This window comes from Oryctolagus cuniculus, chromosome 9, assembly GCF_964237555.1.
Source record: "Oryctolagus cuniculus chromosome 9, mOryCun1.1, whole genome shotgun sequence".
Lineage (NCBI taxonomy): Eukaryota > Metazoa > Chordata > Mammalia > Lagomorpha > Leporidae > Oryctolagus > Oryctolagus cuniculus.
The window spans coordinates 102,554,132-102,577,909 of NC_091440.1; the positions used below are offsets into that span (position 1 = coordinate 102,554,132).

Here is a 23,778-nt window from a genome sequence, read left to right on the forward strand (position 1 = left end):
CTGCAGCCAGCACACCGTGCTGATCCGATGGCAGGAGCCAGGTACTTATCCTGGTCTCCCATGGGGTGCAGGGCCCAAGCACTTGGGCCATCCTCCACTGCACTCCCTGGCCACAGCAGAGGGCTGGCCTGGAAGAGGGGCAACCGGGACAGAATCCGGAGCCCCGACCGGGACTAGAACCCGGTGTGCCGGCGCCACAAGGCGGAGGATTAGCCTAGTGAGCCGCGGCGCCGGCTAAAATCTTTTTGAAAGAGTTACAGAGAGGGAGAGACGAGGAAGAAAGATCTTCCATCCACTACTGGTTCACTACCTAGATGGCTGCCAGCAGCCAGCACTAGGCCATGCGGAAGCCAGGAACTTTATCCAGGTCTCTCAAATGGGTGCCAGGGGCCCAGGTACTTGGGCCATTATCTGCTGCTTTCCCAGACTAGCAGTGAGCTGGACTGGAAGTAGAGCAGCCAAGACTAGAACATGCACCCATATGGGTTGCTGGTGTCACAGCTTAACTCACTGTACCATAGCGCCAGTTCTATAAGTCTTTTTAAAATATTATTGGAAAGGCAGAGAGCCAGAAAGAGAGCCCCCATCCACTGGTTCACTCCCCAGTGCCCACAACATCTGGGGTCGGGCTAGGTCAAAGCCAGGAGTTGGGAACTCACTCTGGGTCTCCTTCATGAATGGCAGGGACCCAACTCTTTGAGCCATCACCTGCTGGCTCCCAGGATGCACACTGGCAGGAAGCTGGAGTGGAAAGTGAAGCTGAGACGTGGACCCAGGTACCCTGATAGGGACATGGACGTCCCAAGCAGTGTCAACTGCTGTACCAGTCACTACCCCTCTTTCCTTTCTGATGTCGGGAATATTGAACAAAAGCAGCTGGAGGTCGCCAATAATTTTCAAAAGTATAAATTGGTCTTCAGATCACAAAATCTGAAAGCAGCTCTGATATGCTGTAGATGTCACATCTTCCCTTTGTTTGGGTGGTATTAGTTGATGTATTCTCTGTTCTGTAGAACTGGTATCAACATCTGGCCAAGCCACACATAGCAATTCTGATTCCATCTTCTCCCTCGCACTCACCGAAACATGCTCTGTTTTCCTTTCCCTGGGCTCTTAGGAGCCGCTGACTGCTCAGCTGGGGCCGTGGTGTATTCCTGCAGAGCCCAGAACTAGCTGCACGGATGAAAGACAAAAGACAATGCAGCCCATCGCTGTTTCCTTCAGGTGAAAGAAGCCGCTTTAGGCTCAATAAGTAATTTTACAACTGTTAGCCCGGAAGGAGGAGTTGCGACACAGTGCAGCTGGTGATGGATCCTGGTCCCCTAGGAGCATACTGCGCCTGCTTGGGTGCAGCCCCTGGGGAGGACCAGGCGAATGTGCCGGCCAGCTGCCTTCACAGTCGCAGCATTTTCAGTGTCCTGGGTTTTGCCCTTGGAGAGAGGTCCTTGGGGATAGGGTACACTTTAGGTCACTCTTCATCTGCTAGCAAGGTCCTGCGGCCTTCCTTTAAACAAACCGTCCAAAAGAAGAAGCAATTACAGTACAGCCAAACAGGTTCTTACAGACCCCTGGCCAGCGTTATAAAACCCTGATCTGGTGCTGTGAAAGGAAAGACAGCAGCTCGCAGGCACTGAGCTGAGAGGGTTATTCTCAGGATGCAGTAGGTCCCGCCTCGCCCTGCGTTAGGATCTTAGGGAGGCAGGGCCTCAGCCCAGGCTGCGCATTGGAATTGCTCGCGGTGCGTTTGAAAGTGCAGGTTCTTTCCCACTGGGCCAGCTGAGTCACACCGTGGTGGGTGAGCAGTGAGTGGGGAGGCGCTCTGGTGGTTTGTGTGGATTCTCCAGGTAGCTGTAGCCTCTTACGGAGCCCCGGCTTCCCACGGAAAATGAGAAGACTCCGAAACAGCATGTGCGATCACTCCCTCCCTAGAAACAGCACAGCCCCCGAGGGGTAGCTGGGCAGCCCTGCCCCCCAGCCTGCTGAGCTAAGAGGCAGCCAGGAGCAAGGTTTGGTGTTTACACACTCAAAACCAGCCCCGGTTGTCACGGCAACTCTACTACACAGTTCCTTTCTCCCCTTGGTGGCTTCCTTCCAGGCTGTCTCGTCCTCTGTCAAGCTCTTGAAGTTCCTGGTAACCTGGCCTGCTGCATTCTTTTTATTTTTCTCCCAATTCCTTCATCTTATGTGTTTGCTAGCGTGCAGTGCTTCACCTGCGTGGCACTCCACTCCCCCCAAACACACCTGAAAACAGCGGATGACAAAAATGGCCTTCGAGAGGCCACACCAGCTGTTCCTAGGCCTGTGCACTAACCTATATAAGGCCAAGCACCAAAGACCCGTGCTCCTACACCTCTGAATGAAGTTATGGGGCAGGTGTTTGGCGTAGTGCTCAAGCTGCTGGTGGGGCTGTCCGTGTTCCACATCAGAGGACCTGGGCTCAGGTCACGTATCCCCGATTCCAGCTTCCTGTGGTGTGCACTCGGGGAGGCAGTGGTGGCTCAGAGCACTGGGTTCCTGTCACTCATGGGAGAGCTAGTTTCCAGCTCCCGGCTCCAGCTGCTACAGGCATTAGGAGTATAAACCTGTACGTAGGAGTGTTTCTCCCTCTCTCCCTCCCTCTCTGTTTCCTTGTTTCCCTGTTTCTCAAGTAAATAAATGCTTAAACAAACAAACAAAAAACCGCACATTTACGACTTCCAAAGTCGGCTGTAAATCAGAGGCTGGCAAAGGAACTATTCCAGGCAGGCACACAGAAAGCCCCAGAAGTGACTGCTGTTCCGGAATAGCAGGGCCAGCAGCAGGAAAGCCCGAAGAAATGGGTACAAGAGCTGGGAATTCCAGACGTGGAGGCCAGAGCGGCTTCCCACCCCTCAGTGGGTCATGAGCCGTCAGGACTTCGCTCTGAAAGAGCCACGACCATGACACCAAGAAAATGCTGAACTAGGCTTGGCTGAAGGGAGCACAGTACCGAATGACAAGGATTCCAGCTGGGTGCAGGGCTGAAGGCTGAAAGAGGTAAACTCTCGGGGCCGCATTTGCGGTGCAGCAGGTTAAGCCGCTGCCTGCCACCACGCATCCTCTGTCACAGCACCCATCTGAGTCCCGGCTGCTCTGCCTCGGATCCAGCTCCCTACTAATGCGCCTGGGGAGGCAGCAGATGATAGGCCATGAGCTTGGACCCCGCCCCCATGTAGGAGACCTGAATGGAGTTCCTGGTTCCTGACTGTGGCCTGGCCCAGCCCCTGCTGCTGTGGACATTTGAGAGGGTGAACCAACAGACGGAAGATCTTTTACTTTCGCTCGTCTCCCTCCTCGTTCCCTCCCTTTCTCCCTGACACTCTGCCAAGTCTTTAAAAAAAGACATCATTACAGGCCTCCCCTCCCCACAAATGCTCCTACCTTCCATATGGGAGTCACTTGATAAATGTGAAATGAGTGAATGAGCCAGTATTCCACAGGCTCTCCCACAGAATTAACTACTTGCCCGAAGATATAAATTTGATAAATAACCCAGTCCGTTATGGGAACAGCAGTTAAAAAAAAAAAATAGTAAATCCTGGCACCAGGAAGATCGGCTGGTTGGTATTCTGTTTGTGAAAAAACTGAGCTCCATGAGTATGCAAGCTGTGAGCCTAAGTTTTTGAGTTTTTGTTTTTTTTTTTTTTTTAAGATTTATTTTATTTGAAAGGCAGAGTTAACAGAGAGAGATTTTCCATCTGCTAGTTCACTCCCCAAATGGCCACAAAGGCCAGAGTTGGGCCAGCCTGAAGCCAGGAGCCAGGAGCTTCCTCTGGGTCTCCCACATGGGTGCAGGGGCCCAAGAACTTGGGCCATCCTCCACTGCTTTCCCAGGCCACAGCAGAGAGCTGGATCAGAAGTGGAGCAGCCAGGACTCAAACCAGTACCCAAATGGGAAGCCGGCACTGCAGGAGCAGCTTTACCCATTGTGCCACAGCACTAGCCCCAGTCATAAGTTTTTTAGAAAATATGGGGCCAGCAGTCGGCATGTGGTATAAGGGGTTAAGTCTCTGTCTGTGACACTGACATTCCATGTGGACACCAGTTCACATCCCAGCTGCTCCACTTCCAATCCAGCTCCCTGCTAATATACCTTGGAAAGCAGTAGAGGATGGCCCAAGTGCTTGGGCCCCTGCCACCCACCTGGGAGACCCAAATGAAGCTCCTGGTTCCTGGCTTCAGCCTGGCTCAGCCCTGGCTGTTGCAGCTATGTGGGGAATGAACCAGTGGACATTAGACCTCTGTGTGTGTCTCTCCTACCTTCTCTGCAACTTTGACTTTCAAAATAAATAAATCATTTTTAAAAATAAAATTAAAAAATATAGAGAGAAAAGGGGGAAGAGACTAGAAGGATGTAAGCCAATATACAACATGATTATCCATTTACTTTCTCATTTTACAAAATTGAGCACTTTCTATGTGACACTTTAGCATTGCTGAATTAACCAAGCTTAGAGAAACTCTCCTGGCAACAATAAGCTAACTGCTGTTTATCATTTAAAAGCAAGAACTGGAGCACATGTAAGCACGACCAACTCAAAGGCACCAGTGATGGGTGGTGCACGGTAGGACATGGGATATCCTTCCAAACACGGCCCAGGGCGTCTGATGCTTCCCACCTGCCCTGGCGGGAGGAACACTGCTTCACAGTGGCCAGACGGTGCCATAGAACATGCTCATTTTAGGTCAGGAACACCAAGTGTATCGACCCTTCTTGAATTCAGCCAGCAACACTCGGGGCTCTGTGTGCAGCTCATGGCCCAGCAGGAGATGCCTGTAGTCCTCACGTGGCTGTTGCGCCCAACTCTGAATCATGGCTTGAGAAGGGGTTTTCCCAGTGCTCCAAAACGGATTTTATAGCGTGGCTGCCGCCAGATGTCAGAATGTGAACACGCACAGATAACTGCCGTGTGTGTTCGAGACCTGTGCAGAGCCTGGCGTCGGCCTGTAGTTGTCCTCTTCGGGCAGATGACGCTATGCTGGCCGGACCCATCACAGATGCAAAGTGGTATTTCTGGGGCATAGTTGGACATCTTTAATTCTTTGTATCTTTTTTTTTTAATTCAGTGAAGAGAAACTTGGTGTTACGAGTCAGCTCTATATTACCGCCTTAAAAAGTAGTTATCTCCAGTTCTAAGTTGGTATTTACAACATTTTCATTTCTTAGGGGTGCTGTTATTGTCTGCTCTGTCGACATGTCATTTACGGGTTTTTCTCTCTGGGCTGAGGTTCAGGCCAGATAAACATCCAAACCACGGTTGGGATGGCACCAGGTACAAGTAACGCTCTTCTCTCTCTGCCCACCCAGGTTACCCCCTCGCTCTGTGTTACCGGCATTACCTTTTCCACAAGGACACCTACCTCATCCATCTCTTCCATGCCTTCACCGGCCTCTCCATCGCTTATTTTAACTTCGGTGAGTGACCTGCGTCAGCAGCGCCACTGGGATAGCGGGAAGCTGGGAAGCAACATACTTGAGCAGAATCTCCTCCAGGGAACTTGGTGGGTCGGGAAGTTAGCACGCTGTGCTCGTAAAGAGGGTTCAGTGGACAGGAACACTGCCTACCTTCCCTTTTCTGCTTTCATGTACACTTCTGTGTCAGAAAAACACTGGGACCATGGTTCCCCTCACCAGACGCACCCACAGAGAAGCATCAGTTTCTCCCGGGGCGGCTGTGACTGACGGTGACAGATGCACGCACTCCCCATGCACGATCATTCCTCAGTTCAGACCTTGCGATCCACAGTAACACCCTGCCATCTCAATATTTACATTATTCATCTGCATCCCTCCCTCCAATACCTGAGATGATTCTAGAAAAAGATACTAATACCAAAGTTTTCTCTTTTTTAAAAAACAATGTTTATTTTCATCTACTTGAAAAGCAGTGACATCTTTCATTCTGTGGTTCATTCCCCAGATGCCCACAACAGCCAGGGCTGAGCCAGGCTGAAGCCAGAAGCCAGAACTCCATCCTGGGGAGGCAGCAGATGATAGGCCAAGAGTTTGGACCCCATCCCGATGTGGGAGACTTGAATGGAGTTCCTAGTGTGGCAGGGGCCCAAGGACTCAGGCCATCTTCTGCTGCCTTCCCAGGCACACTAGCAGGAAGTTGGATTAGAAGTGGAACAGCCTAGATTTGAACTGATACTCAGATTTGGGATGCCAACAACACCAGCTCCCGGGACCCAACTACTTGGCCCATCACTGCTGCCTCCCAAGACCCATTAGCAGGAAGCTAGAGCAGAAGTGAAGTACCTGGGACTCAAACCCAGGCGCTCTGATAGGAGGTGCCAGCGTCCTAAGCAGTAGCTTAACCCATCTGCCACAACTCCCACACCAAAGTTTTATCTTTGTATGTACTTTGTTGTTGGAAGTTTCAGGATGGGAAGAAAAGAAACCAGGCTAAATTCTGCTCTTCTCTGCACCCAGGATACCAGTTCTACCACTCCCTGCTATGTATTGTGCTTCAGTTCCTCATCCTGCGCCTCATGGGCCGCACCATCACTGCCGTCCTCACCACCTTTTGCGTCCAGATGGTAAATGTCTTTTCCTTAGCTCAGCCACAGCAGACTGCTGTGCTGGCAGCGGGGGCGGGAAGGAGGGGACTGTGGTACGGGCAAAGCAGTGAAGGAGACTGAACGCCTCCCCCCTTCCTCCAATACCTAGCTGAATGGCCCGGCTAGGTCACTTAGCATGAGCCCAGGGGTGTCTGCAGCTGGCAGTAATGACTTTGCCTGCCAGCGAGTCCTTCACATAGGATCGTGCCAGTAAGGCTCCCGGATTCCACCAGGTTAGCCCAGCTGTCCACGAGGGAAGCCAGTTAAAGGCAAAGCAGAACACCAACTGAGCTAAATGAGCTACAGAAGCTGAGCGTTGAAATTCTCATTTGTTTAGCCTTCATTTTGCTGGAAAACCTTGAGCAAGTCTCTTCCCATTAGAGTCTCAGTGGCTCCACTTAACAGGAACTTCTTGAATCTTGTAATGATGGTACCACGAGAAAGGAAAAACGAAAGAGTATGGACTTCAGAGCAAGAAGATAAATAATTGTTAATGATGATAGAACAAATACAGAGTGTCTTAGAAAGTTTGTGGAAAATGGAATTAAAAGCTGGGTTTGTTTTGATGCAAAAAATTATGAAATCCATAGTTTTTTCATAATACACACTTTCCATGAACTTTAGGAAAACCCCATGTACTTCTCTCCTCCCCTAGGCCTACCTTCTCGCTGGGTATTATTACACAGCCACCGGCAACTACGACATCAAGTGGACAATGCCACACTGCGTTCTGACCTTGAAGCTGATTGGTAAGCGGTGGGCCACTGCCTTCCTCCTGAACGGTAGGCCCCTCCCTTCTCCGACCCAAAACCTCCTGGGTGCTCTGCCCGCTCATCCGCCCCTGGCTGCACTCAGTCCACAGGCCACTTGCTCAGTGTCCTCTCCCTCTGCTCCACCCACGCCTTCTCTCTCTGCTCAGGTCTGGCTATTGACTACTTTGACGGAGGGAAGTCGCAGGTAAGTGCCCATTCCTCTGCAGAGAGGTTAACTTAACAGCCTTAAAGAGAGGGAAGGAGAAAGGCTGTTACCGCAAGACTGGCCCCTGATACCAGGGGCAGAGCCTCTCCCTCATCCCCCGCCTGTGTGATATCTATTGCAGATAGCAGTGAGCAAGGATCAACAAATCTGATTTGCCCAGGATCCAGCTCTTGCACAAAGTCCAGAGATCAATGCCAGCAAGGCATTTGTTAAAGCAGCAACAGACACCTGTTTGCTCAGCTCCCCCACACACACTCATTTCGACCTGAACAACTATTTTTGTCCCCTAAAGAGAAGGCTGTTTGAAGAACCCCAGGCAGTGGGGCACAAGGGTGGGGAGCACTCAAACTGCCTCTTGGAAGGAGATTCAAGGCTGTCCTGAACCATTCATTCTCTTCTCGGCGTAGAACTCCTTGTCCTCTGAGCAACAGAAATATGCCATACGGGGTGTCCCTTCCCTGCTGGAAGTTGCTGGTTTCTCCTACTTCTATGGGGCCTTCTTGGTAGGGCCCCAGTTCTCAATGAACCACTACATGAAGCTGGTGCAGGGACAGCTGACTGACATACCAGGGAAGATACCAAACAGGTAATTGCCCCTCTTGGTTAAGACCTCTGTGTAGGTTTCTCACCCAGAACAAAGTCACAGTTGCAGTGACTGTCCTGAGGGCCAGCCCTAGCCTCACTCCAGCCTGGCCCTGGCACACAGTGCCGTGTCACAGCCCTGGACTGCCATGGGCACACCGTACCTGCTCAGCCAGCAGTGGCCCTCAGCAGCTTGGAACACTTCCAGCCATTCTGACCCCGTGCTGCAAACCTGAAGTGCACTTTTATGCCACAGTGATGTCTGTGCCTTTAAAGCCCATTTTCTGATTAAAGAAATGAATATTAAATACATAAAAATATGTGTACGTAGCTATCTACAGAAAATGTAAGTTTCTAGAAAAATCCTTCCACTGAGGATGTGCCTGTGTTTCAGCATCAGTTCACCCAAGACAAGGGAGGACCAGATTCAGAATGGATCACTTATCTTAGCTATGTTGAATTTCCAGTCCCAGTGTAGATGGACAGCCCTGTGAGACCTTGAAATCGGTAGTATCTGGGGGCGGGGGGCCAACGTGAGACTCAGCCACAGCCTCCCCTGTAGCTGACCACACAGAGAAGACGCCCTTCCCTGCAAGAGCGTGGGCTGTGGGTAGCAGAGCCCCTCGTCCCAGGCCAGACCCTGCTCTCCGTAACTGAAGGGCCGAGGGGGAAGGGACTGGACCCTGCCCCCTGTGACCCCACTTGTTCCTTTCCAGCACCATACCTGCTCTCAAGCGCCTGAGTCTGGGCCTTGTCTACCTGGTGGGCTACACTCTGCTCAGCCCCCACATCACAGAAGACTATCTCCTCACTGAAGACTATGAAGTGAGTGGTCCCTAAAGCAGCAGCAGTGCGACTGCACCAGAGCTAGCGAGTGGACAGGCAAGGGCCCCTGTAGGTAGCAAATCAGTGGGTACTACCACCTACAAATGAATGTTGGTTTTGCTCTAGATCGGTGAGCGTTGGTGTCAATGCCAGCCGGGCCGGGCCATGTTCATCAGCCAGCACTGAACGACCTTCGCGGGCACGGGGCTGGGCCAGGTGCACTTTTAGCACCCCTCCTCCCCCGAGCAGCTCTGAGCCTGCCTCACTACCACCCACTGACTCCTTGCAGCACAGCAGCTTCTGAGTCTCCTGTTTGCTTCTCTTGACTGAGACATTGGGAGCTTCTAGGGAATTTGGAAGCCAAGGGAGGGGGAAGTGCTGGCTTTTGCTCCTGCCCAGCTGAGAGGCTTGCAACACTTCCATATCCATTCTGGGTAGGTTTCTCCTAAAATTAACACCAAACATGAATACGTCAAGTCTGTCTGGACTTACTGTCCCAAATGCTCAGTCTTTTGCGAAAGCAAACAGTCAAAGCATTCAGGATGATGCTGTGTGGGGAACCCTCCAAGGATCAGGTGACTGGATGTTCCCTGGACCCCTGCTGACTCCCCGTAGCCTGTTGTAGAGGCAGTGAAGCCAGAATGTCAGGTGGACATCTGGCCACAGGACCTTGGCAAGCACCAAGCAGCCCCTAGTCTGAAAAGGAAGGACATGAAGGGGACTTCGCTTTGCCTGGCGAGAGCCCTAATGCGCGTGTTTTCTTCTCAAGAACCACCCTTTCTGGTTCCGCTGCATGTACATGCTGGTCTGGGGCAAGTTCGTGCTGTACAAATACGTCACCTGTTGGCTGGTCACGGTAAGTGGCAAAGATGAAGCAGGGTGCCACATGGGGCAGGTAGGGAAGAGGGCGGCAAGCATCCTGAGCCCGCCCTGAGCTCTCTCTCCCTCAGGAAGGAGTATGCATTTTGTCGGGACTGGGCTTCAATGGCATAGAAGACGGCAAGGCCAGGTGGGACGCCTGTGCTAACATGAAGGTGTGGCTCTTCGAAACGACCCCACGCTTCACTGGCACCATTGCCTCTTTCAACATCAACACCAACGCCTGGGTGTCCCGGTAAGCCGCCAGGTGGGAGGCTGGCACCCTGGCTCCTTCCTTCTGCCTCCCCATACCTGTGGGCGGGGACGTGATCTGTCCCCTCCACCCAGCCTCTCTCTCACATACACGCCTGTTAGTGCTGCCTTCCACACCCCCTAGTGGCCACAACTGGAGCCACCATGCACTCAGCATGCAGTCAGGATGGCTTGGAGGCATGGCCTGGTCACTTCACGTTTGTTTACCCACCTTTCTCTCCAGTTACTTCTATAAACGACTCAAGTTCCTTGGAAACAAACAAGTCTCCCAGGGACTCTCCTTGCTATTCCTGGCCCTTTGGCATGGCCTACACTCAGGATACCTGGTCTGCTTCCAGATGGAATTCCTCATTGTTATTGTGGAAAGACAGGTAGGCCCTCAAGGGCAGTGGGTGACAGGGACTGTGAAGGACGAGAAACTGATGCCCTCGCCTCCCTCCACAGGCGGAGAGCCTGATTAGGGACAGCCCAGCCCTGAGCCACCTGGCCTCCATCACGCTCCTCCGGCCCTTCTTCTACCTGGTGCAGCAGACCATCCACTGGCTCTTCATGGGCTACTCAATGACGGCCTTCTGCCTCTTCACATGGGACAAGTGGCTGAAGGTAAGCCAGGGCCTGCTTGCGAGGCCCAGGGTTGCACCAGAACCTGAGGCAGCAAGGGGTACTCTGCTCTCAGGCACCTCAGCAGCCTTCCTCTCTCCACAGGTGTACAAATCCGTCTATTTTCTCGGCCACGTCTTTTTCCTGAGCCTGCTCTTCATACTGTCTTATGTTAACACAGTAATGGTGCCAAGGAAAGAGAAACTGAAGAAAATGGAATAACCTATTTGCCTGGTAATCCTAGTGGCAATCCGGGGTGACGTTCCAGGTAGCCTGCTGCTAGGGACACCCAGTGTGGGGCGCTGAGTGCTCTGACATCCAGAGCGGGGAGGACTAACTCTGAGCAGCCTTCCAATTAAACTTCTTGTCTTGCAGGTGGCCTAGAGCAGGACTGGTGCAGAAACTACTTGTCTCCCTCTCCACAGCACTCCCGCGCCCCCCAGCAGAGACAACAGAAAAGCCAGGGAGCTGGAAGACGCAGTCCTCCCAGCTGTGCCTCTGCCGCCAGCCAAGTCTTCATCTGGGGCCAAAGGGGAAACTCTTGTGGGAGGAGCAGAGGGGCCCATGTCCCCCCTCTCGCTCTCCCATGCACGTTGCCTTATCTCTTCCCCTCCAGCCAGGAATCTGTTGTTTCCCTTCTGCCAATTTACTATGATTGTATAAGTGCCGCGACCGCCACCCCCCCTATGGGGGGGAGGGGAGGGGCACAAGGCCCTGCCTGCTCCACTTTTTCTACCTTGAACTGTACCAGATAAAATCACTTCTGTTCGGTTTTTCACCGCCGGCGTTCCTGACTGCTTTCTTTCAGACGTGGTCTGCCTCCACGCTCACGTGGCAGGAATAATCAGGTTCTGTCCTTCAGCTCACAGTGAGCGAAAGCCTGCCTTCAAGCCTGGAATCCAGCCACAAGCTCTACCTTCCTGTCCCCCGAAGCCTGAGGGGAGCCAACAGCTTCCACCATCAGACACCACTACGTTTAGGACCCCCTGGAAAAAAACAAGTTTACAAGAACAGTATTTATGGGCTAAACAAAGAGCAAATGTACAGCCACGGCTTCCCCAAACTCCATGACCTTGGTGCAGGAAGGTCAGCTCCCAGCAGTCAGTCCAGGGCAGGGCCAAGAGATGCAGTGTCAGCAGCCTTGGTTCAGAACCACTCTCCTATGTCAGATAATGCCCCAGACTTCTTCAAAGGCCGTGGTGAGTTTTGCACAGGTGAGAGCCGCAGAAAGGGGGTAGTTGCTGAGGGACACCATCTTCTCTGTGTACTCCACGCTGACCTGAGGGGACAAGAGTCTCGTCACCCAGCTCTGGTATTGGAACAAGTTCAGCCCTACTAAGGGCAGGCAGAATCGCTGAGCTCCTGTGCCAGCAGTGCTGCTTCCTATCAAATGTCCATCAAGAACCAATCCTAACTTTGACTATTACAAATACATCAGGATCCTCAGAGGACGACCCTGGGGCAGGATGTGCAGCCACCCCCACCTTTAGCTCTGGCACTATCCTCTATTTTCCAACATGTTGGAACAAGGATGGTCGAAGTGCTAATGCTCTTGGAATTCAGTACTAAGCATCGCTCTAAGATCTAAGGGTTGAGCCCAGACCTTACCTTGCCATGGGCAAAGGCCCCAACCACAAAAACAATAGGGTCGCTGCTGGGCACCAGCTCCCTTACGTCGCTGACGACTGGGACGGAGAAAGAAGTACCAATCTTCATGCATCCAACTGGGAAGTGATCTGACACCGGATTCTTAATCACCTTTAAAAAAAAATTCGGAAACATTCCCAGAACACTGCCTCCAATCAGCAGGCTCTCTTTTTTTTCCCCAAATATATGTTTACGCATTTTTATTTATCTGAAGGCAGAGTGACAGAGAAAGAAGAATAGACAGATCTTCCATCCACTGGTTCACTTCCCAGGTGCCTGGCTGGGCCAGTCTGAAGCCAGGAGTCAGGAGCTCCATCCAGGCCTCCCATGTGGGTGGCGGGAACTCAGTCCTTGTTATCATCTGCTGCCTCCCAGGCACACTAGTGTGAAGCTGGGTCACCAGAAGCAGAGGCGAATGTAAGAGTTGATCCCAGGCACTCTGATATGGAATGTAGGGGTCCCAAATGTTGGCTATTTTCTTTAAGATTATAGTTGAGGGGCCAGCACTGTGGCATATCAAGTAAAGCCACCACCTGCAGTGCCAGCATTTCATATGGGCACTGGTTTGAGTCCCGGCTGCTCCACTTCCGATCCAGCTCTCTGCTATGGCCTGGGAAAGCAGTAGAAGATGGCCCAGTCCTTGGGCCCCTGTACCCACATGGGAGACCTTAAAGAAGCTCCTGACTCCTGGCTTTGGATCAACCCAGCTCTGGCCATTGCAGCCATCTGGAGAGTAAATCAGCAGATGGAAGACCTCTCTCGACCTCTCTCTAACTCTTACCTTTCAAATAAATCAATAAATTTAAAAATCATTTACTTGAAAGAATGACCGAGACAGAGAAAGACCTTCCATCTGCTGGTTCACTCCTCAAACAGCCACAATGGACAAGGCTGCACAATGCCAGAGCCAGGAACTCCATCTGGGTCTCCCACATGAATGCAGGGAACCAAGCACTTGGGCCATCCTTGTGCATTCCCAGGCACATTAGCAGGTAGTTGGATCAGAAAGAGCAGTTGGGACTCCAACCAGAGTTCCAATACAGGACTCTACCTGCCACCATCGCAGGTAGTGGCTTAACCCACTGCACCACAGCACCTCCCGGTCAGCAGGTTCTAATATCTTACCTTCAAGAGTTTCTGGGGGCCATCAGCTGCTCGAACACTGAGTTTGTGTAAAAGCTGAACTAGGAAAAGAAACCAAAAGTTCAGAGTTGGCTGGAAACTGCACTCCGACTCAGTAATCTTATCACAAACACCCCCAGCTCCGTGCACCCTTTCCATGGAGACCGCAGTCCTCACATGTTATGCACCACTGCTGTCGAGTACATGACTAACAGTACAGTGACGGAGTCCCACAGCAGGAACCTGCTCCGAGAACAGGAACTTCCACGCACACGTAAAAACAGCGGGAAGTGTCATCCTGCTATCAGTCACGTTCCCCCTCTCACTTAAACATTCCACTTCTAATTCTCCCTTTTCCTCTTCACTACTGCGAACTCCATGCTGAAGGCTGAGTCCTAAGCGTCTCACCCATGAGTCCACAGAAGCGGTCGAAGGTTCTGGGAATTCGCGTCTGCGGGTTCACTTCGATCAGCACGTTCTTCTGCGTGTGGATATAAACTTGCAGCAGGCCCGCTCGGTTCAGGGGACTGTCCATCAGCATCAGCAAGCTCTGGGGAAGGCAGGACCCAGGCACGGGTAAGGCTGCGGAGCAGCAGCACTCAGCTGCCCTGCCGCCACAGAGACCCAAGGGGCTGCAAGCCGTCCTGCAGTTACCTGGTGGGCTATGTCTGGTCTTACTTCCCCGGGATCTCGTCCATTCTTCAACAACATGGACTTGTGCTTGTCACAGTTGAGTAGCTCGTATGTCTTCCCTACCTGAAGAATAGGCACACCATAAGCTTCAACAACCTGGCCTAGCGGTTCTCAGAGTGTGGTCCTAGGACCAGCAGCTTCACCATAATCTGGACACTTCCACGCAAATTCTGAAGCACAGCCACAGCTACTAAATCAGAAACCCAATGAGGCCAGCAAGCCCTTGTGTAGCTGCATTTACCCCAAGTAATTGATTTTTGTTTGCTTATTTTTCATCTTATATATTCTTGACAGAGACACAGAGAGCTTCCACCTGCTGGTTCATTCCCCAAATGCCCACAACAGCCAGAGCTGGGCCAGACTGAAGCTATGAGCCCAGAACCATCCAGCTCTCCCATGTGAGTGGCAGGGGAACAAGCACTCAAGCCATCACCTGCTACCTCCCAGAATGCATCAGCAGGAAGCTGGACCTGAAGTGGAACAGCTAGGACTTGAACCAGCACTCTCAAAAAGCACTCACAAAAAGTGGCTTAACACACCGCACCCTAACACTCAGCCCCCAGATAAATTCATCTTAAAAGGGTACATACAACCTGTAGTTTCACATGATCTATACTGGATTCAGTTTTTGGTTTTTTTATTTTTTTAAGATGTATTTATTTGAAAGGCAGTACGGGGGCAGGGGGAGTACAGAGAGAGAGAGAGAATGTGTCTTTAGTCCACTGGCTCACTCCCCAAATGGCTGCAATGGCCAGAGCTGTACTGATCTGAAGCCAGGAGTCAGGAACTTCTTCCAGGTCTCCCATCTAGGTGCAGAGGCCCAAGTATTTGGGTCATCTACTGCTTTCCCAGGCCATAGCAGAGAGCTGGATTGCAAGTGGAGCAGCCAGGACTCGAACCAGCACCCATATGGGATGCCAGCAATGCAGGCAGCGGCGTTACCTGCTACACCACAGAACCAGCCCTCAGATTCAGTTTTAAAACCCAGTAAGGCCAGTGCAAGATCCTGGAACCAGGCAAGAGTTAGGTTGCTAAGCAAGGCTGGGAGTGTCTGTTCATCACAGGAGCACTACATACAAAAGACCCTCTAAGAGCTCCTGGGAAAAAATGCAGATGATGAAAAAACACAGATTTCAAAAAAAATGTTGCACCAAAACATCCCAATTCTATTTTTCCATGAACTTTCTGAAATACCCTTGTATGTACTGGGCAAGATACACATAGCAGCTATCTTCAGTTTGCTTATAACAACAAAAATATGTACTAAGTGAAGAGCTACAAATCTGAACAGGAAAATGTGTGAAAATTCTTATGATAGAGGGAGCAGCTTAATCAGGAATACTTTTCCAAGAAGTAAAATAGAGAGGAATGGCTACCGCCAGTTTAAGATCAGTGTGAGAGGGGCTGGCGCTATGGCATAGCGGGTAAATCCACCGCCTGCAGTGCCAGCATCCCACATGGGCGCAGGATTGAGTCCCAACTGCTCCACTTCCGATCCAGCTCTCTGCTATGGCCTAGGAAAGCAGGAAGATGGCCCAACTCCTTGGGCCACTGCGCATGGGTGGGAAATCCGGAAGAAGCTCCTGGCTCCTGGCTTCAGATCAGCACAGCTCCAGCCATCGCGGCAAACTAGGGAGTGAACCAGAGGATGGAAGACCTCTCTGCCTCTCCTCTCTCTGTGTAACTCTTTCAAGTAAATAAATAAATTTTTAAAAAAAATTTTGACAAGCTGAAATAAAAACATCACAAATAAGTACAAAGAAAGAACAAAGAACCAAAAACTAAATCCAGGGGGAATTCTTAGAAGAAAAAGAATCTCTTGAATAGACTAATCCTGTTTCAGCCCATTAGTAGGCCATAACCAGGGTGTTTGTTCTTTCAGTGAAACAAAATAGAAACTGAGAGCACTACACACATAGTAATGATTTATGAAACATTTGGTTTTATTAGTTTAAGGTGTTTATCTACCCACAATGTAACTTTTTTATTGTGGGTTGTGGTTATTAAGTTTGAAAACCACTAACTACAATAATCAGAAGATGAATACCACGTGTCATGACTATTGAAGACATAGAAAATAATTTTAAAACCTTACTTCCTGGGGCAGGCCCTGTGGCGTGGCAGGTTAAGTCGATGCCTGCAGCGCCGGCATCCCATGTGGGCGGCAGTTCAATCCCAGCTGCTCCACTTCTGATCCAGCTCGCAGCTAATGTGCCAGGGAAAGTAGCAGAGGATGGCCCATATGCTTGGACCCCTGCACCCACGTCAAAGACCCGGAAGAAGCTCCTAGCTCCTGGCTCCAGCCTGGTCCAGCTTGGTCCAGCCCTGGCTGTTGGGGAGTAAACCAGCAGATAGAAGACCTCTGTGTGTGTCTCTTTCTCTCTCTCTCTGAGTGAACCAACAGATAAAAGACCTCTTTCTGTGTTTCCTTCTCTAACTCTGCCTGTCAAATAAATAAATAAATTTTTAAAAGCCTTATTTCCTGTCCTCAGCACAAATCACATGAATATTTAATTCAAATTGTGTTTAACGTTATAAAGAAAAAATATAAAATCCTTTATAAAAGGATTACAAGAGGACCTAATTTATAACAGGGATTTATTCCTGAGAAAGTAACATTTAATCTAACAAATGAATGAACAGCATAGTAGGAATTCAATAATTGTTAAATGAATGAACAGATAAGTAGGAGGAATTAGTGAGGCAAAGAGCTGAGTAATGAGAGCTGAAAGCTCCTGGCTCCTGGCTCCTGGCTTCGGATCAGCACAGCTGAGAAGAACATATTCAATAACCAAAGAACTGACGGACCAGTGAGGCTGAGCACAGGAACAAACCCAGAGAGCAGACCCAGATGAGGCTGGCAGAGGCGAGAGCTGCCGATACAAGGCAGGCAGAAAATAAAGGCAGTCTAATGAAGATGTTAACCAGTTATGAACTCTTCTAACACTTCTACTGACGACAGTTTGGCCTGAATTCTCCCACTGCATGCTCTAGGAACTTTAAACTGACCATAACCATTACAACTTCTTAATAAATAATCAGGAATAAACAGTACCAAATGCCAGACATTATTCTACACACTTTATACACACTAACTCCTTCAATCCTTCCAACAACCCAATAAGGTAGATAACAGTTATTATCTTCATGAACTACGCAAACTAAGTGGTTAAGTGGTCTGCTTAACGTCACACAACCAGGAGGCGGAAGAGATCTAAACCAGGCAGCCCAGGGCAGGTCCACATTCTCAACCCGTCTGCTCTGCTGAGACTGACATGCTTGGTACATTTGCAAATTCGCTATATGCAATACCTGACATGACAAATGCCAAAATTAATATGCAGAGTTAATACACTGGAAAGAAAGACAATTACTGAAGATGACGAGGAGAACCTATAATGAGGTTGCAAATATGAAGTACATTAGAAAAAAAAAGCAGGTTTCCTAGACTGCAAGCTTAATAAAGTGTCACCGTGGTTAAGAGAGAACAGATGCAAAAGCATCTCACCTTAGATTAAAGGACTTTCATAACAGTTCTACGTTAACGTATTATCCTCATTTTACAAACGGAGGACGAATTTATCTTCTCAAAATCACACTTAGCATCAGTGACAGAACCAAGATTAAAATTCAGGTAAGACTTCTCAAGCAATGCTATTTCTTCTGGCCTACTCCTTGAACAAGTTCTAAAAGAGTAAGAAAACCAGAGGGAATGATGGCATTTCATAACAGGAAGCTGACGGTTTTACTGTATGGGAAGAGACGGATGAGAAGCAAAAATGAAGACATACAAGTACTGGCTCGTACTACCGAGAGGCGGTGACAGTGGGCACCTTAACGCACTGCAACACAGAGCCCTTAGGAATAAGAGGTGGGCTGACGCATGAACGAAACGCTTCTCCCCTTAAAAGATTTTGTAACACAGGAGCCTGGTACAGCAACTAGAGGCAAGGAGACGCGGGCTGGAACAGGATTCGAAAAAGGGAAAAGAAAATGAATAGTCCACCCGGGATGTCAAGCCAAGAGACAGCAGCTAGGCCCCCTTCATCCAAAAGCATGCGTTCTCCGTCCACTTCGAGCCCCTCGGCGTCATCCCAAAGCCCATATAAAACGCCTACTTCGCCACTTCGTCTCCCAAACTACCTTGACTGTCTCCAGACTGGCCCCTTCCAGCACCACAATGAGCCTGCGGCCTCCGCTCTTGCTTCCTGCCCCGAGTCGAGGCCGCTTGGGCGCCGCAGCATCCCAGTCCTCTTCCCGCTCCCCAGAGCGCCACTCACGAGGCTGGAATTCACCATTGGGGGCAGCCATCTTGCCACCGGGCCGGAAATTGCGCCGGCGTCCTTAACTGAGGACCCCGCGTTCGTCCAAATGGCAAACTTCCTTCCGCCTGCCATTTTGAAAGTGGGCGCTGGAAAATGGCGACGCTTTGCCGTCTCGCGCTAGCGACGCCTCCCCGGGAGGGCAGGGTTCCAGAAGGGGGCGGGACTTCCGGGTGCGCGCGTCTGTGCGCGAAGTTTGGGTCCTCCTTGCGCGCAGGGGGCGGGTTTAGAGAGGAGCGCACTTCCGGTGCCCTTTCTCCCGGGAGCAGCACGGCCTCGAACCCTCGTGTGTGGGTGTGATCTCTGAACGAGTGGGGTCGAGGCGGGCCGCCGCCCCAGCTCTGACCTCCGGTGCCGCCGGCCTCCGGACCAGACATGGCCCAAAACTTGAAGGACTTAGCAGGACGGCTGCCCGCCGGGCCTCGGGGCATGGGCACGGCGCTGAAACTGCTGCTGGGGGCCGGCGCCGTGGCCTACGGCGTCCGCGAGTCGGTGTTCACCGGTGAGCAACCTCCACCGCTAGCCGGACCCCAGACCCCCGGCCTGCGTCGCCAGCTCCCGCGTTCCGCGAGCCCCTCACTCCCCCCGCCCTCAGCCCAGCACGTTCTCCGAGCAGCGCACTGGCCTGACCCTCACTCCTCTCCCCACAGTGGAAGGCGGGCACAGGGCCATCTTCTTTAACCGGATCGGGGGCGTGCAGCAGGACACCATCCTGGCCGAGGGCCTGCACTTCAGGTAATGGAGGGTGGAGCACAAGGACCCCGAAGCTCCCAGTCGCCGACCCACCGCTGGCTGTGGTCGGACTTGGAATGGGAGTCGGCGCTGCGCTTTCCCCGCCTCAGCCGCGTGCTGCCCGAAGTTGGATCAACACATGACCTGTTGTTCGCCCCTTGTCTGTGGTCACTGCGGGGAGGGGCAGGCCAAAGACCGCGTGGCGAGAGGAAGCCAGGCAATGCTGGGAAGCCGCAGTCTCCTAACACCTGTTCCCGTCTCTTCCCGCCAGGATCCCCTGGTTTCAGTACCCCATTATCTATGACATTCGGGCCAGGCCTCGGAAAATCTCCTCCCCCACAGGCTCCAAAGGTAGGTCTGGGTGCTTGAGAGTCACGTGGCAGATTGGACCCCCTAAAAATTGAATAAGGGAGCCCAACTAGAGACCCTTGGGGAGGTCCCTATGACCTTGGGTTCCACCTCTGCAGAAACAGCTCTAACAGAACCACCTGCCTCCCAGGGCCAACACGGTCCAGATACAGTGTGTTTGCATATTTTTATTCTTGGCACCTCCCTCCACTAACTCAGGAGAGCGCTGCCAGGCCTTTGTCTTACTCCCAAGATCAAAGCTTTATTTGAAAGCCTTTTTTCTCTCTTGCTTGACTCAGTAGCTCATCCATGAGTACCCTGTGTCCTGGAGAAATTTCTCCCCACTCCTGCACCTGCTCCTCTTCCTAGAAGCCTTTCCTTTGAGATTGCTTGGCCGCCTTTTCATCCCACCTACACACACACAGATGTGTACACACTTAGGCGAGTAGCATACCTGTAGCCTGTAATGTGCCCTGTACTGATTTTAGCACAGGTCCATTCTTCATTGGATAAATCCTGGGAGTAAAGGATTTCACTGTCTAGTAGAAGAGCCAGATGACAGGGCCTGCATTAGAGGGTGCATGAATACAATGGCAGAAGAGGAGTCGGCGCTGCCTTTGGCTCCCCAGATGCCCTCGTGTGTGGGCACACATGCTGTGTCTGTGTTCCCTGTTGGCCTGATTGCACCCCTTCCCCAAGGGGGGCAGCAGGCTGCGTGTCATTGTTCTGGGCCTAGGAAGAGAAAGGGCTCAGGGAAGGACACTCGTCCTTGGCCATCCACTGCTGACCTCACTCTCAGACCTGCAGATGGTGAACATCTCCCTGCGAGTGCTGTCTCGACCCAATGCCCAGGAGCTGCCCAGCATGTACCAGCGCCTCGGGCTGGACTACGAGGAGCGAGTGTTGCCGTCCATCGTCAACGAGGTGCTCAAGAGCGTGGTGGCCAAATTCAATGCCTCGCAGCTGATCACGCAGCGAGCCCAGGTCGGCCCCCCTCACCGTCTGCGCGGTGTCATTGCCCTGCTAGACCCAGAGAACTAAATGTCCTGAAAAGGCAGCTTCTTAGAAAAGGGCCATAGCTGCCGTTCCACTTCCACTAAAAGCTGAACTGATGGCCACGCGAGAAATGAGAAAAACCAGCACCAGAGCTCGAGGGCACTTGGGGAGGGAGCGAAGGGAAAACCTAGGCTTCTCCGGTGCCTCTTTCGGCACAGGGGCTTGTGTCACGGGTCGGCCCGACAGGAAGCTAAGTAGCGGAGACAGTTGGAGGACCTGCTAGCCTGGGGTGGCTGTCCCACCTCCGAGGCTGTGCCTCCCTCCCCCCCCCCAACTCCCCACCCCATCAAATGCGAAGATGTTCTGTTGAGGAACCAAGAGAGGCTGGGTGAGCTGATGGCCACACTTACGTGATCTGTGTTCAGGTGGTCATAGCAACACAACCTTCCTTTCAGTTCTCCAATTCCCACAAACCGGCCCTGCCCTCCCCTCCTCACCCCTGCCCCCAGGTGTCCCTGTTGATCCGGCGGGAGCTGACGGAGCGGGCCAAGGACTTCAGCCTCATCCTGGATGATGTGGCCATCACGGAGCTGAGCTTCAGCCGAGAGTACACAGCTGCCGTGGAAGCCAAGCAAGTGGGTGAGTTGCAAGGGGAGGAGGGCGCGGGCGTCTGAGAATGTGGAAGAACGGACTCTGGATCAGGCCCCTGACCTTCACATCTGTTGACTGTTCCCTCCGCCTCTCCCACCCTGTAGCCCAGCAAGAGGCCCAGCGGGCCCAGTTCTTGGTGGAAAAAGCAAAACAGGAACAGCGCCAGAAGATTGTGCAGGCCGAGGGCGAGGCTGAGGCCGCCAAGATGATATCCTTCTGCCAGAGAGCTCCACTCCTCTCCCCTGTGGGCCGGCTGATGAGACTAAGGCGAATGCGACTCCGGCTCTCTGCCCCTGGGCTCCGGGGGTGGGGTGGGGGGGCTGCAGATGGGATCTGAGATCTTAGTGGGGGGCCTGAGGCCTGGCTCCCCACTGTAAGGTCAGATCAATAGCGCAGTGGCCTTGCCTCATTGCTGCTGCTGTGCCCAGGAGCTGACAGCAGCCTGCAGGGAGGCCCACAGGTGCAGGGCGGAGCAGGAGCCACCTGAGCGCAACCTTGGACCTGACGGCCCTGAGGAAGTGGTGAGGACAGGGCAAGGGATTGAGACCTGGCCCTGTGTAAGCCCTTAACCCTGCCGTGCTCACCTTGGAGAGGCACTGAGCAAGAATCCTGGCTACATCAAACTTCGCAAGATCCGGGCCGCTCAGAACATCTCCAAGACGGTGAGTGGGAGAGGCCAGCGTCTGCAAGGGCTGCCCTGGAGGGGAAGGAGCGAGGGCACTGCCGGCTCGCTCGTTCTTGCCCAGGTTTCTGCTCAGGCTAGCTTAGCTTCTCTGTGTGTGTCCCCCGCGGCCCCCTGCCCCCAGCCTATTGTTCATGCTCCTGATGGTACTAACACACCACAGTGAACGAGCAGACACCCCACCTTACGCGTGTCTGCGTCCCGGGGTCCTAACCCGCATGGATCCCATCCAAGGGTAGGAGTGAACCCTGTCCTGTCTGCCGCCCTGCAGATCGCCACGTCACAGAACCGCATCTATCTCACTGCGGACAACCTCGTGCTGAACCTACAGGATGAGAGCTTCACCCGGTGAGAAACGCCACCGCATGGGGAATCCCATCCCCTGGCCTCTGGCCTGGACACTGCTTCTCTGAACCCGAGTCAGAAAGGGAGACGCTGACTGTTCCTATTACCTTGCATCCCATAGGATTGATTTTAAAGATCATATAGAATTACATAGAAAGCAGTTTACTGTAAGGGTTTTTTTTTTGGGGGGGGCTGGGGGGGTGTTATGGTAGAAGATATTTGGTTCTCCAGAACTGCTGCCCTGGGGCATGGCAGGATGTGAGGAGCACAGAGGTGAGAATTAGCAGTGGCCAAGAGTCCGTCATGAGCCAGAGATTTCTGCCTTCTGGCCCCTGCTTGTTTTTTTCGTTTGGGAGCAAAGGAGGGTTTGGAGCTGGGTGGGGCCTGAAGTTGTCAATCACACCTGCCTTTCTCTCTTCCTGCTTCCTGCTCCTTTGGCTGGTGATCTGGTATTCGCAGGGGAAGGTAAGTTGTGGTTGCACCCTTGTTTCTTCAGGGTCGTGCAGGCCACCTTTTCCGGGTACCTGCCTCTCCCAACCTCCCCACAGACAAACGCTCAAATCAGGGGAGGAGGGTAGCTGAAGGGGGAGTGGTCTGTGGTGCTGTACATCATTCATGTTCCCTGATGATGTCATCCATCTTGTTTCCCACAGCGACAGCCTCATCAAGGGTAAGAAGTGAGCCCGGTAACCGAGAACTGCCCCCGGAGAGGAAGTGGATCTGTCATCCCTGCAGGGTCCCCGCACAGCCCACGACTGCCCCCCATATCATGTGATGACCCCTCTGCACCCGTCCCCCCAACGCTGTCTTGGATTAAGGAAGCCTGAAGACTGACCCTTGGGGAAAATGACTCTTCCTCCCTGTGTTGGCCAGGGATATTGGGACAGTGTGATTTCTCAGTGATTTCCTACAGTGGTGTTCTCTCTCTCAAGACTAGGAGGAAATAACCACCATCCCAGGAATTCTCAATAAATTTTTATTACTTAAGCTAAGTCAGGGCCTCATGTGTCTGGGTTACGTGGGAGGCGTGCACAAGGTCACATACTTACTCTGGGGTCTTTCCTTGTATCCACCAGCAGAGGGCGCAAAAACCCTGGCCAGGGTCAGGCCTGTGCTCTCCCCCTCCCAAGGCCAGCATTTTGGGCTCCAAAGACCCAAGCTGGGAGCAGCCGACTCTCAAATGCAGAGGCCCAGCTGCACTCGTCACCCCGCCCTCTGATTCTGCCACATCACCCTATTTTTTTGCCAACGTCTTTTTAAGACTGGTGTAGCTGTGGCTTTGCTGAACCAGACTGAAAATCTGATAACCCCAATGGGCACAGCGTCCTTGGTAACAGGGTTCCAAGTAGCTGTGGGACCTCAAGAGCCCAGTGGACCGGGCTGCTGTGCTTTCAGCTTCACCAGCAATGAGCAGCCGTTTGCATTAGCAGGACTCCGCTGGTGGCCATGTTGCCTCCTACAACTTGGGGGCCCCTCAGCAGAACAGGTGCTGCCTCACACCTTCCCCGGGACAGCCCTCCTGGAGCTCAAGTACAAGAGAAGCCA

The 23,778-nt window shown here is 52.3% G+C and overlaps 3 protein-coding genes and 1 non-coding gene across 8 annotated transcripts in view; 3 read left to right on the forward strand and 1 right to left on the reverse strand.

Annotated features, from left to right (window-relative positions):
• LPCAT3 (lysophosphatidylcholine acyltransferase 3) overlaps positions 1-11,473 on the forward strand; it is a 44,678-nt gene extending 33,205 nt beyond the window's left edge. Inside the window, exons 2-13 of one of the 2 annotated variants that reach the window (XM_002712747.5) lie at positions 5,327-5,434; positions 6,452-6,558; positions 7,235-7,328; positions 7,499-7,536; positions 7,965-8,143; positions 8,856-8,964; positions 9,734-9,820; positions 9,915-10,078; positions 10,319-10,466; positions 10,540-10,698; positions 10,801-10,929; positions 11,071-11,473. In XM_002712747.5, the coding sequence (XP_002712793.1) occupies positions 5,327-5,434; positions 6,452-6,558; positions 7,235-7,328; positions 7,499-7,536; positions 7,965-8,143; positions 8,856-8,964; positions 9,734-9,820; positions 9,915-10,078; positions 10,319-10,466; positions 10,540-10,698; positions 10,801-10,917 (1,310 nt within the window). In that variant the 3' untranslated portion in view covers positions 10,918-10,929; positions 11,071-11,473. Of the gene's footprint in view, positions 1-5,326; positions 5,435-6,396; positions 6,559-7,234; positions 7,329-7,498; positions 7,537-7,964; positions 8,144-8,855; positions 8,965-9,733; positions 9,821-9,914; positions 10,079-10,318; positions 10,467-10,539; positions 10,699-10,800; positions 10,930-11,070 lie in introns of both variants that reach the window. The other variant, XM_017343419.3, reaches the window with a different exon arrangement.
• Positions 11,474-11,696: 223 nt separating this feature from the next.
• On the reverse strand, positions 11,697-18,615 carry EMG1 (EMG1 N1-specific pseudouridine methyltransferase). 2 transcript variants are annotated; one of them, XM_002712746.5, is made up of 6 exons: positions 18,301-18,615; positions 14,119-14,220; positions 13,873-14,014; positions 13,468-13,526; positions 12,304-12,453; positions 11,697-11,974 (listed from the first exon to the last, which is right to left on the reverse strand). In XM_002712746.5, the coding sequence occupies exons 1-6, from the start codon at positions 18,466-18,468 to the stop codon at positions 11,861-11,863; spliced, it is 735 nt and encodes a 244-aa protein (XP_002712792.1). In that variant the 5' UTR covers positions 18,469-18,615; the 3' UTR covers positions 11,697-11,860. The 2 variants fall into 2 exon arrangements, with proteins under 2 accessions (XP_002712792.1, XP_069905409.1); XM_070049308.1 differs by having other exon boundaries at positions 18,438-18,599.
• Positions 18,616-18,672: 57 nt separating this feature from the next.
• On the forward strand, positions 18,673-23,225 carry PHB2 (prohibitin 2). Of its 3 annotated transcripts, none has more exons than XR_011378971.1 (9): positions 18,673-18,981; positions 19,130-19,214; positions 19,483-19,562; positions 20,359-20,543; positions 21,065-21,194; positions 21,311-21,414; positions 21,791-21,868; positions 22,160-22,698; positions 22,887-23,225. XR_011378971.1 is itself a non-coding variant. In XM_070049307.1 (9 exons), exons 1-9 carry the CDS (start codon positions 18,855-18,857, stop codon positions 22,912-22,914), a joined length of 894 nt encoding a protein of 297 aa, XP_069905408.1. In that variant the 5' UTR covers positions 18,677-18,854; the 3' UTR covers positions 22,915-23,225. The 3 variants fall into 3 exon arrangements, 1 of the variants encoding a protein (XP_069905408.1); XM_070049307.1 differs by having other exon boundaries at positions 18,677-18,981; positions 22,160-22,236; XR_011378972.1 differs by lacking the exon at positions 21,791-21,868 and having other exon boundaries at positions 18,686-18,981; positions 21,311-21,450; positions 22,128-22,236.
• On the forward strand, positions 21,456-21,713 carry LOC127492228 (small nucleolar RNA U89). The gene has a single exon (XR_007921387.1). It is a non-coding gene; the product is annotated as a small nucleolar RNA U89 (small nucleolar RNA).
• Positions 23,226-23,778: the final 553 nt, after the last annotated feature.